This window comes from Augochlora pura, chromosome 5 (assembly GCF_028453695.1).
Source record: "Augochlora pura isolate Apur16 chromosome 5, APUR_v2.2.1, whole genome shotgun sequence".
NCBI classification, from domain to species: domain Eukaryota; kingdom Metazoa; phylum Arthropoda; class Insecta; order Hymenoptera; family Halictidae; genus Augochlora; species Augochlora pura.
In genome coordinates this window covers 15,566,878-15,584,705 of record NC_135776.1, presented here as the reverse complement: position 1 = coordinate 15,584,705, position 17,828 = coordinate 15,566,878, and the positions used below count along the sequence as shown (strand labels likewise).

Genomic DNA, 17,828 nt, shown 5'->3' with positions numbered 1-17,828 from the left:
CGGTACTGTAGGCGCCAATAGGCGTCAAGATCAAATTTCGCCCCCGTTTATTATTAAATTTCATTAATTATATATTGTGTAATATTTATGCTATATATATATTGTAAAAAAGCTTAATATTATTGTTCACTTCAAGTAATATTGGTATAATGTAACAGAATTCAATATTTTGAATATTTTAATATACATCCTCAGAAATGCATGTCTAACGAGAAACTACGACCGTGCCAAAGTCTGCCGTAGCCAAAGGGTTAAATAAAGACACGAAATTCTACAGAGCTTCCCTCCCTCAATTTTCATCCACCTAATCGCGCGAAGAAAACAAAGCAGCTACTCTACCAGATCATATTTATTCTTTACTATAATTTATCATATTCCTTTTCCGTCATCAATAACAGTTCCAATTATAGTCTCGCTGCTGTTAACATCAAAGTACAACCTCGTTCGAGCTGTTACAGAAGCAAGAAGAACCTTTCCGAAAGCGAGCCCTGTAAGCACTGTTCCAAATAGAACCCATTAAAAAGAAAAGTTCCCGACGCCCTCGTTAAAACGGCATAAACACAATTTCGTATATCGATAGGAGGCAGCGTCCATTTTGAAAGTTGGTCCCCGATTTTGGGCACCGGGTTCCGGGCGTAATCTCATAGGAGAGAGAGCCCAAGGATAAGCGAAAGCCCATAAACAGAACAATTAGGCTGGCAACGGACAGAGAGCAGCCTGTATATCGAGGGTCGTTCCGAACCCGTGTCCAATCACCGGGCTCCTCCGGCTGGCCATTTTTCCCGAATGTCCGCCGGCATAGATCGAATGCCACGGTAATTTCCGAAGGGCTCACGATATCTCGAAAAAATGGGACGCCGATAGTCGCGCGGAGGGGAAAGAAAATAGTTGTGGCAGCGTTCCCGAAGGCGCCAGACCGACAGATATTTTCACGTGCCGGTCTGCTCTCCGACGGTGTGGCTATCTCGGTGAACCGAGGAGAAACGCGTCTACCGCGCTATCTCGCCGCGTGAATATACTATCGGTCAAAAATACCAAATTGATGCCCGGTGGAACGCCGTTACTCACGATTTCTATTCCTCATGAGCTCTTTCTTTTTATTTAGCGACGCGACGATCTTAGAACCTCTCGAATGCCTTACGAATCGGTTCAACACGTTCACGCCGATATTCAGGGTTTTCTCTCTGTGCGAAGGCGCGCGAAATTTAACAGAATTAAATATTAGCCTGTCCCATATGTTTCTTCCTTTCTTTTTCATTTGAAAACAATCGATCGTATTTGTTTTTTTTTTCTTAGAGGTTTTACGTCGCATCAGCTGCAAGGCTATTAGCGACCTTTTATTTAAATAGAGCTTATATTTTCTTTATTAAGCCTGTATCTCTCAGAAATTTTAATAGGTCCTTGATTTTGTTGCTGTTTATGTTATCCTTGAGCAGTGGTTTTAGTTTGTGTTTGGTGCGCATATAACAATCGATCGTATTTGTTGTTTAAAATTGATTTATCAATTTACATCAGGTACACGCTTAAATGTCTATTTAACGCGTTAGAAAAATATTTTACGGCAAGTTTAGAATCGTAGAATTAATTTCCACCAAAAGAATGGATCCATAATAAGTCTGCTTCATAGTCATATTGACAATACTGAATAAATAAAAATGATATATCGATTTTTAAAGCGTCGATTGACCAGAATGAAAAGTCGACTAAATACGGCTCGGCACGGAACGTGTTAAAAAAGGATTTTGTTTGTGTTGCTCAAGAAGCAAATGGCGCGTAAAGACGCGGTTCATAAAGTCGTTCTCCATGAATTGGTTTGGTAGCCAAACTTCGTACCAATTCAATCTTGATTAACCCCTCGCCGTATTTTGACGAGTCTGGCTCGTCGTAGTGATTTCTATCAATATCTTGTTAAGTATAAATGTTATTCCTATCTGTTTAAGCCGAAATAAAATTCCGTCCTCTTGTCATCGGTATCTAACCAATTAAATAAATGTAGACAAACGCAATAAATATTTTTTCTTCTTCTAAGAAATTATTACTGGAGAAAAAGTGCTCATCGTAACCACGAGGAAAATAGTACGGTAAGGGGTTAAATGATTATGTATCGTTGTCCTAGGAATATTAGCGGCATCCGTTATCTAGTGCACACTGTATCACGAATTTTCATCGATCATAGTACCTCGAGGTCGCGCATATCGCGGCGCGGAAAAAGCTGAAGGGCCACCCTAACGTATCCGGCGCTCGTACCGAAAGAGTTAAAGCCGCTGTTCCCGTGCAAAACATATGTTTTTCCTTGAAAACGCTGCGTTTTTCGAGTTCCCAAACCACCGTCGCGACGAAGCAGTTCACGAAATCAATGCCCGCTCCTCGCTCGTCCTTCTTCGGCGGCCACTAAAAACACCGTTCGGTTACGCGCATAAATCGTGCCGAGTTGCGAGCCGGTCCACCCCCGTCGCCCCCCACCCTCACCACCCACAGAACCCGTACGATTCACCGGTTGAATCAGCGCAGGTTAAAAGCGTTTTTCCTCCAGTTTCCCCGGGCCTGTGTATCGGATGCACTTTGGGGGCAGCAGCGGCGGCGACGGCGGCGGCGGTGGTAACGGCATCGGGTAGCTGCAACAGGGGCCTCCTTAAAAAAGGCCGACGAAAGACGAATGCGCGACGTCGCCGGTGCACTCAGCGCTACATATCCCGATGCAGGCGCCGGGATTGATGCACCCTTCTCGCCGCGAGCGTCGTGTGCGTGCACGGGGCTGACGTATGGAATGGAACCGAGTAAATATATCTTAACTGCATTCGGCCGTATATTGATGGGAGGTCCGCTGAGTGTGTTGTGTCTAACAGTTTCTTCTTCCTTCTTCGCCGCGTGCTGCCGCTGCATCGGCCGCGAATATACCGGGTGGCGTCGATTGATAGATTGCCCGGCGCAGGACGATTCCCTCGATCGACGGGAGCCGGAAATTCGGGGCGTCGAATCGAAAGGATTTTCGCTATTGTAGACTAGACGGATCTGGTTTTAATCGTGACCAATTGCTTGGTCACGTCTCGTTCGAGTGCGCGAATTGTCATATTTTTTTATATGCTAGTAGCATATATGCTGTAGCAAACGTGTCATCCCTTTGCACCCGAGTGGCGACTCTGCGGCGCCATTGAAGTTGTTGTAGCACATTTCAAAATTATTTTTATAGATATCGTTACTGCTTAGATTAAAAAAATTGATGAAAGTGTAACTGTTATACGAGTCACCGGACTCAATTTCATATGCACGGAATGAATTTTATTATATGAAATGGAAAAATAGTAAAAGCCAGAAAAATTATTTCAGATTTGCAGTTGAAATGACTTCGAGTGTGTCATGTGTGTCGAATGAATCATATATTAATATGTTTTTAAAATCTGTTTCTCTCCAGCCTTGATCCTGGGGGTGGGTGCAACATCGACTGAAATATTTACGAATCCGAGCATGATCGATAAAAAGGTTCGTTGAACGCTGTCAATAGCAGGACAGTTAAGCGAAATCGGCTGTTTTCCCGCTCACTGTTGCACCACTTTGCCCGAAGTTTCTGCAGGATCGTTCCGAAAATCGTGGTTCAATCTTCAGCGTTTCATTAAATCTGCAGACTGCTTGAAAGTTTTACTCGGGACAGCGGCACGGCTAATCGTTTCCTCACCAAATTCCTCACGAATATTCTCGCAGCCGGCGCAATTTATTCCTGCCTATTTCAGTAGCTCCAGTCGCTTTATCGCCGAGTTTACGGACACGCGACAAACAGGCGTATGTAACTTTCAAGACTGTTTCGGACAGTTTTATTCACGGTTCATTATACAAACGATACCGGAGGCTCGCCCAGCGGCATCAAGTCGCCGCGGTTGTTTGCGAAGTAGTAACTTTATTTTTAAACGGGGGCCAAAGTTGATTGCAGCCGTCGTACCGACTCGCGAGAACTCAAGTAATTAAGTTGATAGTTTCGATCGGGTAATATGTTATAATATCATAAAAATAATTATAATAGTAACAAAATTCTATTAATATTACTGTTATAATAATATTGCTATTCTATATCGTTGCTAACAAGTTACTTCCGTTTGTTCTAACTCGATGATTTAAACAATTAACGTAAGAGTTTCAATCGTATAATATATTAAATCATAATAATAATTATAATAAAAATTTCAATAACATTCCCGGTACAATATTATTACTTCTTTCCGTTTAAAATTGTTTGCGAAACGATTTATTTATAAAAAAAAAGTTTATATTTTTGTGTCCGACCAGGTCTACGCGAATGATTAAATCGCACTCTTCCCTAATTGTTTTACGCATGCGAGGTTGCTCGAACGTATAGAAAAATACACAAGCTTTATCGAACCATTATGTTTTTAAAACAAAAGTTGTTGTTTTTTAATTGTATTCGCCGAGCCCCCTGTCATCGATATCAGACTTTGCATATAGATGAGGTTCTCCGCGAGAGTAAACATTGGTCGCGTGTGCCGATTCGTTCAACGTTTAATCGGATGTAGAAGAACGGGCGGACATTTTGTTTCTAAAAGCTGTGTCCAACTTTCACTTTGCATTTAGAAGTGCAACATGTGCAAGAAATTCCAATTTATATTTACCATTCGGCACAATGTCAAGGGGTTAATATATTGTACGATATCGAAATGATTTTGCGTTGTGAAGAATATCATGTTATGAGATTGTATGATGATATGATATTGTATAATATTTGATACACATATTTTTTCTAATCAGCACAATGTTACGATAATATATTATTATAGAATATCATAACAATATTATTATATATATCACAGCGTTGTTAAGATATTATTATATACTATACTATACTGTACTGTACTATACTGTACTATACTATACTATATTATATATACTATACTATTATATACTATAAATATTTTTCCATCCATCGCAATGACCTTGCCCCATCCGATTATCACTTGTTTCTCTCGTTAAAAAATTCTCTCCATAATAAATGTGAGAAATCCGAAAGTGAAATAAGCGGAGTGTTTTATGCTCGATAGCCTCCACTCGATTGTTACGTTTATTGCAAATTATTCACGTATATTCTAGCAATGGACGGACTAGCAAAATACACAAGTAGCAGAAGATACTTAACCATGTATATTAAGCTCACTACAGTTCCTAGAAATGAATGTTCTACAATCTTTACAAACAATCTGTTCTCTCACCTGATTCTCCGGATTATTAACTGCAAAATAGCCGAGGACCTGGAACAGTTGCGACAGGATGTAAGTACCACTAGTGTTCTGCGCACATCCAATTTCTGGCTTGTGCGATATTGGATCCCGCGATAATCTGGTTATCACATGACTAGCTATCAGTCGCCATTGCAAGCTGGTGCCCTCGGCTCCCAACAGATTCTGAAATTAGAAGATTTGGATTTCGATGTGTGCTGTTCGACTTAAAAATTCATTTTCTCTATGTAAATCTACATGACCATGTAAATCACATTTGATGGGTTCAATATTTCAAAGTGCTTCGCCTTTTTTCTTTTACTAAAATCTGCGATCTTTTGCCAAAATTCGATCATTATAGGAGAAGGCGACAGGCTTACTATACTGCGGATTTTGTACACTTGTAGCAAGGTGTCAAAAATGAGTATAGAAAACTATGAAAACAGTAGAAGGTTTAAAATGATTCAGAAGTATGATTATATTGTTCTTGTTCTATTAAAATCATTAGAGAAAGAACGAAATTCCAAAGTGGCCTTCCATTGTTTGCAATCGATAAAGACAATTTTTATTTTGCATAAAGATCCACAGTATAATGATTAGAGTAGAGTGATCAATATTTCGAGTCTGATTAGTCGCGGTTTTCATCGGGCGCGTATGTAATGGACATAGTAATATACGATAGTATACAATAGATATATTATTATGCAATATTATACTGTCATTAATATACTATTTACTGCATACTACTAAATACAGTATACTAATACTATATTATATTAATATATATTAAGTCCTTAAATAATTATGAATAGTATTAACCCCTAGCCGTACTATAACGAGTCAGACCCGTGATGGAGATTAATAACAATAAGCTGTTAGGTATGAATGTTCATCCATTCCTTTAAGTAGGAACCAAATCTCATTCTCTCGTCATTAATATTAAAACATTCGAGTAGATGTGTGCACGCAATAAATATAAAATTCCATTTTGAGAAATTAGCGCGATCGAACAAATTATAGCAAATGTAAAGAAAATGGTACGGCGAAGGGGTTAACCGTTATTCGAACTTATTCTTGGTCAAGGCGCGCAGCATGGATCGCGATGACTCAAAACCGCAATCATTGTTCCAAAGAGCTAACGGAGGACAGGTTTCGGAAGAATGAAACGCGCAGCTCGATGCCAGTTAGCATGCCAGCCCCGGTAAGTCAAAGAGAATAGATAATAAACGTTGGTTTCGAAGCAAACGGCGGCCGCTGTGTTCGCTATGGATAATCGGGGCGCGGGAGTCCCACGGGACTCGCCAGGCTCTCCTACGGGACACGGGATAGCCCTTATAGTTTTTATAGACGGGGGGCGCGAGGTTTCGATTCAATTCGTGGTTTGATCATTGCAGACTTCACGGGAGGGCTTTCTGTCCTGACAGACGAGCCCCCCCTTAGGACACGTGATGTCTCCATTGCACTTTCTACGGTGCTCGATCTAATGACGGGAACCATTCGCGGTTACTTCGAGTATAATTCTTCTTTTCTCTTTTTTCAATCGAACGGGCTGCCGTACGGCGACATTATAAACCTTCGATAACGCGGCACGACGCGCAGGGAAACGTGGAAGCGTTCGAGAGACTTTTAACCCTTTGCAGTACAGTTTCTTTGATAGGTATCTTGATTAAGTAATCTTGATCATTTTTAATAATTACTGCGATAGGAGGAGGCAATTTTTTTTCACGAACAAAGCGAATTTTGGTTACTAGATTTTAATAATGGATGAACCAAATTTTGTTTTCATTTAGAAGAAATAAATGATATATATTATTATATATTACTATATTCAAATATAATAATATTTTCACTGTGGTCGCAAGAAAAATAAGATAAAAAGCGAGAGTTTTAAGAGACGAATTGCAATTTTTCGAAACAATTTCTCAGCCGCTGTCTAATAAACTAGTATAAATACACGTCTTAACAAAATTGAATTCGGTTCTTGATCGAATTATTGAAAAGTTACTCGTTCCAATACTATCGCGCGTTACTGTATATATTGTTCATTAGAGATCTGGTGAAATCGATTATTTTGACAGCAATTTAATGGTTGCACTGTTCGAAATGGATTAATAACTGCAGCACAGATATTTCTAATATCGACTTTCAAATAAAGTATGAATGATTATACAGATTATGAATGAATCCATCTTGCCTGGGGAGATTGAGTGTCTTGCATCGGAAATAATCTAGGAAGCGACAGTAAATGGAGAACGTTGAATATAATATCGTCCCATGATTTTATCAATGCCTGAAATAAGCTAATGACGAAATGCTTTTGCCATTTAAATTTATATATTCGTATGCATTATATTATATTATATTATTAGCATTGTATATATTATTATATATATATTATTATTATTATTATTATTATTATTATTATTATTATTATACTATACTGTACTATACTACATACTATATTACGTTATATCATATCATATTATCTTATATTATATAAAATTAATAATAAATATATATATCATAGAAAAATATAAATTATCTGTCTCGCGAAGGAATTTATTAATAGCAAAAAAGCATTAACCAACACAGTTATCAAAGAACTCGTAGTGCAAGGGTCAACGCATCAAATATCAAAAGAGAAGTATAATCGAGAAAAGTATACCTTACCTGTAATCTCTGAAGATTCAACTCCGCGATCGACTTGAGCAGCCTGATGCAACGTACAACTAAAATCCTCGTCGACTGCGTCATCGTGGTTTGATTAGGGGTCGGCGAGGACCCCTTCTGATTCTGCGGGATCAGTGCAACGGCGGCATAGAGTGCACCGATTGCACCTGCGACTTCGGTCGAGGACAAAGTCGAAAGTAGATGCGACTCGACGCTCGTCTGTTCTACGTTATTGTTGTTGTTGTTTTCAGGTATGCTGCCAATGTCCTGATCCGTCGATTTCTTCAGGTGGCAACACATCCGGAAGATGAGATCGTAGGAGGATATTACCAGCGGCGATTCGTGATCTTGATCCACGAAGAAATCGGTTTCGACTAGCGCGCGACTGTGCCGCGAAACTCGATCGATCAAGCCACCTGCTACTAGATATCTGTAACAGAAATGATAATTTTAAAGGGGTCGTTGAGGGAGATGGGCAAAAGTGATCTTAGAGGTTATGTCAATGACTCTGATACTGTTCGATCGTTGACCAGGAAAAATTAATTTGAGTAGAATTTCAAGCCTGTAACTCTTTCCGTAGTGGTAGTTGCAGGGTAAATTTGATTGAGCTGTTTTATGCCGATTTTTCTCCTTTGCAGATTTTAAAGGGGCGGGATAACATCGAAGGGGGCAGGGTTTATCCAGGAAAGGGCGGGTGCAATCTTAGAGGAGGTGGGTACAACCTTACAGAAGGCGGTTTTGATCTCAAATGTTTCAACTTCAAAAAAGGCTGGTTGAACCTCAAAGAAGGCAGATTAAATCTCAAAGGACGTGGGTTGAATCTCAAAAGAATCGGACTAAGCTTCAAAAGAGTCGGATTAAAACTGAACGGAGGCGGACTCTAGTAATAAAAGGGAGTGGTCTAGCCAAAAAGAACACCCATAAAAGGGAGGAACTAATATAAAAGTGGGCGAGGCAATACGGAAGAGAGAGTGGCTAATACAAAAGAAGAAAAACCTAATACAAAAATATATTGAATGTTGTCCCGCTCTATTAAACTATTTATTATATATTACACGCCTAATATAACATATGTAATATTATATAATAATAACTTCCTAATCTTCATCAATCCCACGTGCTTTTCTAAGCAATTCTTAGTTCACATAATTTGCCCATTCCTTAATAGATAATAATTATCCTAAAGATAATAATTGATAATTTAACAAAAAGCGTTAATAAATATGCCGTAAATTTACGCCTTTGGTATACATATACCGATAAACTTTGTAAGACCGTATAAACACGCCTTTCATCCCCAAAAACGGTCAAGAATAAATTTTAACTCGCCTCAGAGCCGTGACACGCGTTGATACACAGCCCGTCAGCTTTTCGAAGCTGGACTTTCCGAAAAAAAGTTAGCAGCAGCGTGCAACGTCGGCATCAATCGCTCGTCAATTCGCGCTGTCCCCCGACGGAACAAAGACTTGACTCGCTTGTTCCAGTCGGTGCACGTCGGATAGAGACGGTGTCTGGTCCTTGGCAGCGAAGTGTGCATATGGGTACCGATAGATCCCGGCGTCATAAAACGGCAGACAGAGAGAGAGAGGGGGAGGGGGTGGCAGGGAGCCGGCGAAAAAACAACAATGTATTGCTTACAGGACAGCATGTGCGACGGCGTAACACGAGAGGATTATAACATCAGTGGGTAATTCTCCGAGCGTTCTCGCGCGCGCGCGCGCTCGCGATCTCGCAAGCGAGCGAGCGAAAGAGCCGGAGGAGCGGAACAGAGAGAGAGAAAGAGAGAGAGAGAGAAAACGGGGAGGTGGAAGCGTCGGCGCATGCGATGCTCATTCTATCGGGTTGTTGTATATGTTTTTCTTCTCTCGTGCGGCACCCTCCACCCTTCCTTTCACTGGCTGCCCCCTGAGCGAGACCGGCCTGTCGAGGGTGCGCGCCTGTCAGTGCGTATTATCGCCGCCCCTTCCCGCCGAAACACTGACATGGCCGGGGCCACGCTCAGCTACCGCCGATGAGTATTGGAATATGGAGTAGTTCGGTGGTGGAGGGCCAACTGTCTCTTCTAATCATAACTAGCTGGAAGCTAATCCAACGCCACTGAACTCGACACGCGCGTCGTCCCTGCCGCTCGGAGGGGGCCCCCCCGGTTTTACCACCGCGGGGCAAAGGGGGAGGGGGGGGGGGCACACACCAGCGGGGACTTTTCGAGTAGCGTAACCCTTACCGAACACGATAATAGGACGGCGACGTTACTCTCCCCCTCCGCGATTGATACGTTCCTAGCACGGTGCATGGGAGCACCTATTAATTACGAACGATTGAAAACGCGTCTGGTTAAAGCGGCGAGCGATCAACCGGCTAAGAGGACGGCACACGACTTTGTCCTGCCGACACTCGCGACTTTCACGAAATCGCGACAGAACGTGCAGGGTGCACCAAGTCCTGTGATGTATACTACAGTTTGAGATCGACGGAGGTTTGTTAACACGTTCCGTACCATCGATGGCACATGCTTGTACGTTTATTTAATGGGCTGAAAAATAGTTTATAACAAATCTAGAATTAAAGAATTAATTTTCACCACACGAATGGATCGTAACGAATTTGTTTTATTATTATATACGATTATTATAATATATATAATAATTACAGATAATACAGCAAGTTTTGGTGAAATAATAAATGACTAGAATGAAGAGTCGAGTAAAAATAGCTCGACATAGAACGTGTTAACCCTTTGCACTCGAATGATGACGCTGAGGCACTATTAAAATTATTTTATTGCTGTGCATATAATTTTTATAACAATAAAGTTTAGATTTAAAAAATTGTTGAGTAGCGAAACTGTTACTACGAGTCGCAAGAATTAATTAGGTACGCATAAAAGTGCACTTTATTGCATACTATAGAAATACTATGAGCCAGGATAATTATTAATTATTTCACATTTACAGTTAATATGGCTTCGAGTGCAAAGGGTTAATAAAAATTCCCGCAGGCGATCTGTTTTGTCAAAGTCAAATTCTTTTACGATTGCATGGTAATACAGTAATCTCCAATTTAACCTATTAGACACGCCCCATTCGATTATTATTTGTATCTCTCGTTAAAAAATTCTCTCAGTGATAAATATGAGAAATCCGAAAGCGAAATGAAAACGGAGCTCGATGAATATTTTGCACAATAAATATCGGCTATTGATATTTTAGAATATTAATAAAATAAATAAAATAAAATAAAATAATAAAAGTACTTTGGGAAAAACCACCCTTAAGAACCCTAATATTTACTATTTTGCATTAAAAACAGATCTAACAGTGAAACAGTGCCTCTCTAATTATCCTAGTATTCACCGCTGCAAATTAACGAAAATACTAACGAATGAAATAAAATATTGTAAAGCAGATGGCGGATAAAGAAAGACAAAGATAATACGTCGAATAATTATTAACCCTTTGCACTCGAGTGGTGACTCCGAGACACCACCAGAATTATTCTGTCACGTTCTAAAATAAACTTTACACTAACAAAGTTTAGATTTAGATAATTGTTAATCAATCAAATGATAAGATAATTGAATCAATTCTGTATGCATAAAATGCACTTTATCACATAAAATGGAAATACTATAAGTTAGGAAAATTATTTCAGATTTTTCAGTTGAAGCAGCTTCGGGTGCGGAGGGTTAAATATCGCTCGAGTTCGATACGCGAATGTTTCTAAGGACGGTGAATTATATAAGATTTAAAGAATTGCCTCGGTATGAAGGAGGAGCGTCTGAATAAAGGGGTCAACCGATTCTATTGACTGTGCGGATCTTGGGCAGATCGAATCGTAGGCGGATCAACTCTCCCAACCAGAATTATTACATCGAGGAAGGACACGCACGGGGGGCCCCCCCTCTTGGCTATCATTCATGTTATTATAGGCTGCGAAAGTGTACCTACGACTCGGGCGATTCTAATCCGGCCGCGCCGCGCATCCCGTTGCATTTTATTAGCGTATTTACCGAATCCCTCGGAATAGTAGCGAAAAGTATCGGTAGTATTATCGGCTGTTCGTGTTCGCCCATTGTACTCCGTTGCCTCCGTCATTGAAGTGACAGAGCTTAAGCGTCTTTGCCCTACGTTCTATGTACGTAGCGATGAATTATGCAACGCATCGACGGAATCAGTATTCCTCGCGGCGCCGTGTTTTCGTTAAGCTCGTATATCGGTGTATTACAAGCAACAAATATTAAATTTCACCGTTTGGGAATCGGCCGGGAAAAAGCACATGGAAACCGCAACGTTTCGCGATGAAAGATTCGCAAGATTGAATGGGAATAGAAATGAATCATATTGGTTGTTTAACAAATAACAGTAGATGTTAAATATATAACAATTTTTAATGTTTAATGTTATTAACGATATTATTAGACTTGATACGTTACTAGCGTCGATTGGTTATCGACTCTGTTTTTATACGTAATAATACATTATTATACCTGAAAAAAGGAGAAGTCAAATCGACATATGGTGGAGCTAGTTACTGTGTGGTTTGACCAATCATGGTGTCTTCAGTCTCTTTCCAGATATAATCAACTTATTGCGCAAGACAATTATCGTATAAACAAAATGTAATACATCTTATTCGATAAACGCAAAGTTAATTCTGATGAAAAACCAAGCAATTCCATATAGCGAATAGTAACCAGCTCCACCAGGCCACAGGTAGCCACCATAATTTCTTCTCACAATAGCGATCGTTCCACTCGCGTGCCTCATCGTCACCGCACCCTGTCCGCAGAAAATGGTCGCCAAAGCCATAAGTATGTCAGAAAATCCCCTCGATTCCGAGGGAAAATTCATCCGGTTAATACGTGCGCGACCGGATCGTCGCAGCGATCGGTGAAATTGCTGTTCTCGCACACACTTCTCCTACCCCCGGTTATGTAAATGAATTAGTTCAATTACCCACCAGGAGTCGCGCACGGCCCGGCTCTCTCTCTCTCTCTCGTATTGCACCGCGAAATCGCGCAAGCAACTGCAGCAGCAGCAGCAGAGCGCACCAGCCCTAAAGATATGCACCCCTGTGTCCTCTCGCTATGAAATAATCATATGGTTAGCTAATGGCAGCGCTGGGGTAGTGATTGCTCGGGCCGCTGCGGGCTTCTGGAGGCGGCCCCGGCTGGATAATAAATAAATTCAATGTATTTGCTCGAACCCCCCCGCAAACATTCAATGATAGATCGGAATCTTAGGAGGGGGAGAGCGATGATGCATGCTCCGTCCTCCCCCCGGTATCTTCGGCCAGACGTGCGTGAAGATCGGAAACACGGATCTACCCCCCACCCCACCCCCTCTGGGCGATCCTTCGAATCGCACGCCGGTACGGAGAATTGTTGTAACTTTTGAACCGCCCGAAGCGTCGCAATGGAATTTTCGCTATGAATATAATCGTTTTCAGTCGACGATATTTAACCCTTTGCGGTCGAGTCTAAGACGCCCCTAAAAATGGTCATGCCACGTTGCAGAATCATTTTTGTCAAATTGTATTTAGAAAATTGTTGAGAGCTGTTATAACACATGATATATATAAATTCTAGAAGATATACGAGTTACAACATTTAATTCCATAATATATAAAATGTTGTAAGCCTCGACAAATATTTTAGATTTCCAGTTGAAATGGTTTCGAGTGCAAAGGGTTAAATACTTCTCGCATTTCTTAAACGATCGATTTTAAGCAATTTTCGTTGCTATTTTCGATTCAAAGATCTTTTTAAACGTAATTATACAGATTATTTTTCACTTTGCAAATATGTATTTCTTATTCATATTTCACAAGTGTAATATATGAAGTTTTTAATTCAAGAAGAAAATAAAAGAATTGAAAATTATTATGTATAAGGTGTTGTGAAAATTATTCGCGATATGGAAGTGAAGGGAACATTTTCCTTTGCAAAAATGTTCTTCGAGGCGTCGTTGATGAATTACAAAAGCACTGATTAGTGAGGGAACGACGGGGTCTAGTTTTGTTGATTAACATGGCTACCTTGCGCAAGCTGATCTAGCCTCTTATTGGTCAATGTTTTCTGTTAATAACTTGTAAACAAAATGCTTTAAATGACCTGAGAAATTAAATCGAAATTAAATTAAAATTAAATCGAAATTGAATTAAAATTGAATCGAATTTAAATTAAAATTGAATCGAAATTGAATAGAAATAGAATTAAATCTCCCTATAGAGAGTGATTTCTGAACACCCTGTATATCGATTACAATCCAAGATTACTGCGAAAGCATTCTCTGTGAAGGCTCCGCGAGAATCGGAGATATTAATGTTTAAACTGGCCGAGGTTTGTTTACAGATACTTTTTATTACACGAGAACGTTGTGCACACTGTGCACTGATTATGTATCGTGCGCCTACGGTACCGCGTTCGTTTGCTTAGTTTTTTGTTAAATAAGAATTACAACAAACTTGAATTGACTAATGAAAAACAAACATCGCCATTGCATTCCGTTGTTTGGTAACATCTCGTAGAACATCAGCGGGGAATTCCGTTAGTATTTTTCACCGAAAATCACTGCTACCTTCCCAACGCGTTTTCGACATATTTTTCCTGTATTTATATTTGCATTTAATTAACCCGTTACGTATAGAGCCCGGATATCTCTTAATTTATGAAGCCGCCGCGCGCGCGGCTGCAACCGAAAAACAGGCATAAGTGGACACCGATGCCGCTTCTAATTTAATAAGATAAAAATGACGCTGCGTCTGGCAATTTTTTAAGTATGGCCAATCGCTGAAATTGTCAATAATTGTTCGCCTGTAATCTTAACAATTTCTTTAGGAGTCGTCCCTTTATTGGACAAAAATTTAACGAAGAATAGAGATGTTATCTGTGTAAAATAGAATAAAAATGATGAATAACGTTGGATTTTGATGAAAAATTGTTATTTTGAAGAAGTACTGATATTATTTCGAACAACCATTGATCAGCACTGCGCTATATTTTTAAAATAACGCTGAGACTGCTTTGATGCTTCTGAATTCTGTAATTCTGATATTATTAAAATTGTAACACAGTGATCAATCATGCAGACATAACCTTGACACCTACTTTCAATTTCGAGGTTTTAAATTTATATATTAAAAAGGGAAGATAATAAAATACGTGTACTGACAACATTATGATATAGTAATACTACGACATAATGACAATATAGGAGACACTTTAAAACTCGTATCAGATTACACTAAGCTCTCTCAACAATGTCCCAATTAATTATCAAAAAAGTAAAAGATTGCCACCTGGTTCCAATTCCGAAGTTTCAAATTCTCTCTTAAACAAATAAAAAATACAGAAAAAGGAACAACAATTTCTTCCTCGAACACGAGATCTTATTTTAAACGAAAAACTGAGATCGCTGCAAATTGCTCTATGATAATATTGACTGCGATCGAATCCCAATAAACAAGGGCTACGTCTCTGACGAGATTAAAAACGTCAATTTTAATTAGAACAGTTTCGGGACCGGGCTGCAGAAGACGTTCAGTTTACTCGGTGGGTTTTCGTGGTTCGATATCCAAGGATCCTCTCGGACAAGATCCTTTTCTGGCAGCGGCAAATGCGTCTGGCAGAAGTATCATCCGCCGCGTCCACAATGGACGATGTTTGCACGACGGAATGGCGAAAGTGTGAAAACGACAGCGAAGTATCAACGAGTTGGGGAAAGGAACGGACGCAACGAAGAATGGCCACTTAGCTGCGAGTTACGCTCGTCGGTCCTACGCAAACGCGAGCTTGTGTATGTATGTCGTAACGCGTTATCGTTCTCGGCTGTATTATGCGGAAAACAACGTTCGCCCGGATATTTTGCAAACACGTTACAACCACGGGCGCGACTGATTGCGTCTCGAATGTTTGGTGACGTTTCGTAAAATCGGGAAGTTACGGGGTCGTCCGACGAGCCGACGTTGTTTCACCCTTTGCCGTCGTGTTAAGTTTATGCATAGGTATAATAAATAAAGAATTTATATATTCAATGATTATGAAATAAAAGCTGTGTAACTGGTTAATTTATAATAAAATAGTTAAACCTAGTTATTATGTATAATATATAATTTTTAATATATAATATATAATTGTTTTGAACGAAGAGCAATGCTTAGGGGGTTTATGATTTCAATAATTGTAAAAGAAAAACTGTGAAACCGATTAATAAATTACTGGTTATAATAAATAATATATTAATCTATAATAAAATAATATATTATTATTACTTTATACAAAATATAGAATTTTGTTGAAGGAACAGTAATACATAACGAGCTTCTGATTTCAATCACTACGAAATAAAAGCTGTAAAAGCGGATAATCTACGATAAAATAATTAAATATAATTATCATACTCTATAATTACTACATAATTGAATAAACAAAAGTTAATTTATACTAGCTCTATAATTTATTTCGCTGGTCTCTTTAAAGTTTAAAACAGATTCAGATTATTCTGAATAGATTAAAAATATGGCGGTAATGGTATACACCATGGAAACCAACTCCACTATACCCTAATGTTTTTCGTCCGTATTTTGACGAACGCGCATGTAAAATATACCCTTGGATACATTCTATATATTATATAGATCGGATCGGGCGGCGGCGGCGGCGGCGAGGTGGGGGGTTGGTAAAGAACGGATAGGGGATGCTGAAATTCGGTAGCTGGAGACACTTGTCAACGGCAGGCAGGGGGTCGGTTTCAGGGGTAGATCTAGACGACGACTCTGTAAATATTGTAACAAGTGTGCCACCGTGGGCCTCGCATGGCGATGCTCATGTGCTTGTCTAATCGATCGAAAGACGGAAAATTTTCTTTGCAATCGTCGGATTCGACAACTATTGTGGAACGTTTCGATTATTTGTCAACCTTTTGTTTCTCTTCATTATTCCCAATTACAAGTTTATTTTAATAAAATAATTTCTACGAATTAGTTACCTAATCTCTGCGAATTAGTAGTTGTTATTAAATACTATAGACAGATTCCTTTAATTATCTTAGTAAGTGTCTATTTTTATTTTCTTAATATTATTTATTATACAGAGTGTCTGAGATTTTTTCGGTCAAATGGTATCAATATATTCAACAAGTATAAATAAAAAGAAAATGTATAAATAAAGATGTTGACATGATTCATTAAAATAGTATTAAATTCAAATTAATAACAATTTTCGAGCTCATTTTATATCCTCGATAAATAATTTTCTATCAAATGGAGACGATATTTCTGTATCTTCTATTCGCACGTCTCATTTTAGTATACAACCTTAACATGGTTATAAAATATAAATAACTATCACTTTCAAAAATTACAATGCTATATTTGCTATATTTAGAAATGCCTTAAGATAACCTCACTTTCTTATAAAATATAAGTAAAACAAGTTTTCTATTTTTGCAAATACTTTAACATTACCATAAAAACGTTATTAAATATAAATAATTCATACTGTATTTCGTGTGTCAAAATTTCAAATTTCAATAATTACAATAATAATTATAATCTTTGACAAGTGTTAGAAGAATATTTCTCGCAGTTTTCCACGCGGAGCTCCGTAAATCGGTGCAAGGGTTAATAAAAATGCATTCAGTTACGGACCGTGGAACAATAAAGTGCTCGAAATTCAACGAACGAAACCGACACGCGAAATAAAGGCTGATACAAGGTCAAATGGCCGGAGACGTTCGCCGAATTGGTAATGTATTATAATCCCCATACTCTAACATCGAGCGACTCAGGATATTGCTACTCCGAGTTCGTTGACGCGTAATGCATTCACGCCGGGATTTCGGTAGCCCGAGGGTTGAGGTGAATCCTGGTACTCTATACACACAATCGACGCCTGCCATAGTTGACAGTCAGAACGGACGCGAATGTACAGAGCGCTCC

At 39.3% G+C, this 17,828-nt stretch overlaps 1 protein-coding gene across 2 annotated transcripts in view; it reads right to left on the bottom strand.

Annotated features, from left to right (window-relative positions):
* The window catches only part of Ssp3 (short spindle 3), a 49,500-nt gene that overhangs the window by 5,110 nt on the left and 26,562 nt on the right, over positions 1-17,828 (bottom strand). For both annotated transcript variants that reach the window (XR_013494023.1, XM_078180062.1), the window contains exons 12-13: positions 7,890-8,319; positions 5,214-5,405 (exon numbers count right to left, since the gene is read on the bottom strand). Coding sequence is in view for 1 of the 2 variants with exons in the window: in XM_078180062.1 (XP_078036188.1) it covers positions 5,214-5,405; positions 7,890-8,319 (622 nt within the window). In the remaining variant the exon portion in view is untranslated. The remainder of the gene's footprint in view (positions 1-5,213; positions 5,406-7,889; positions 8,320-17,828) is intronic.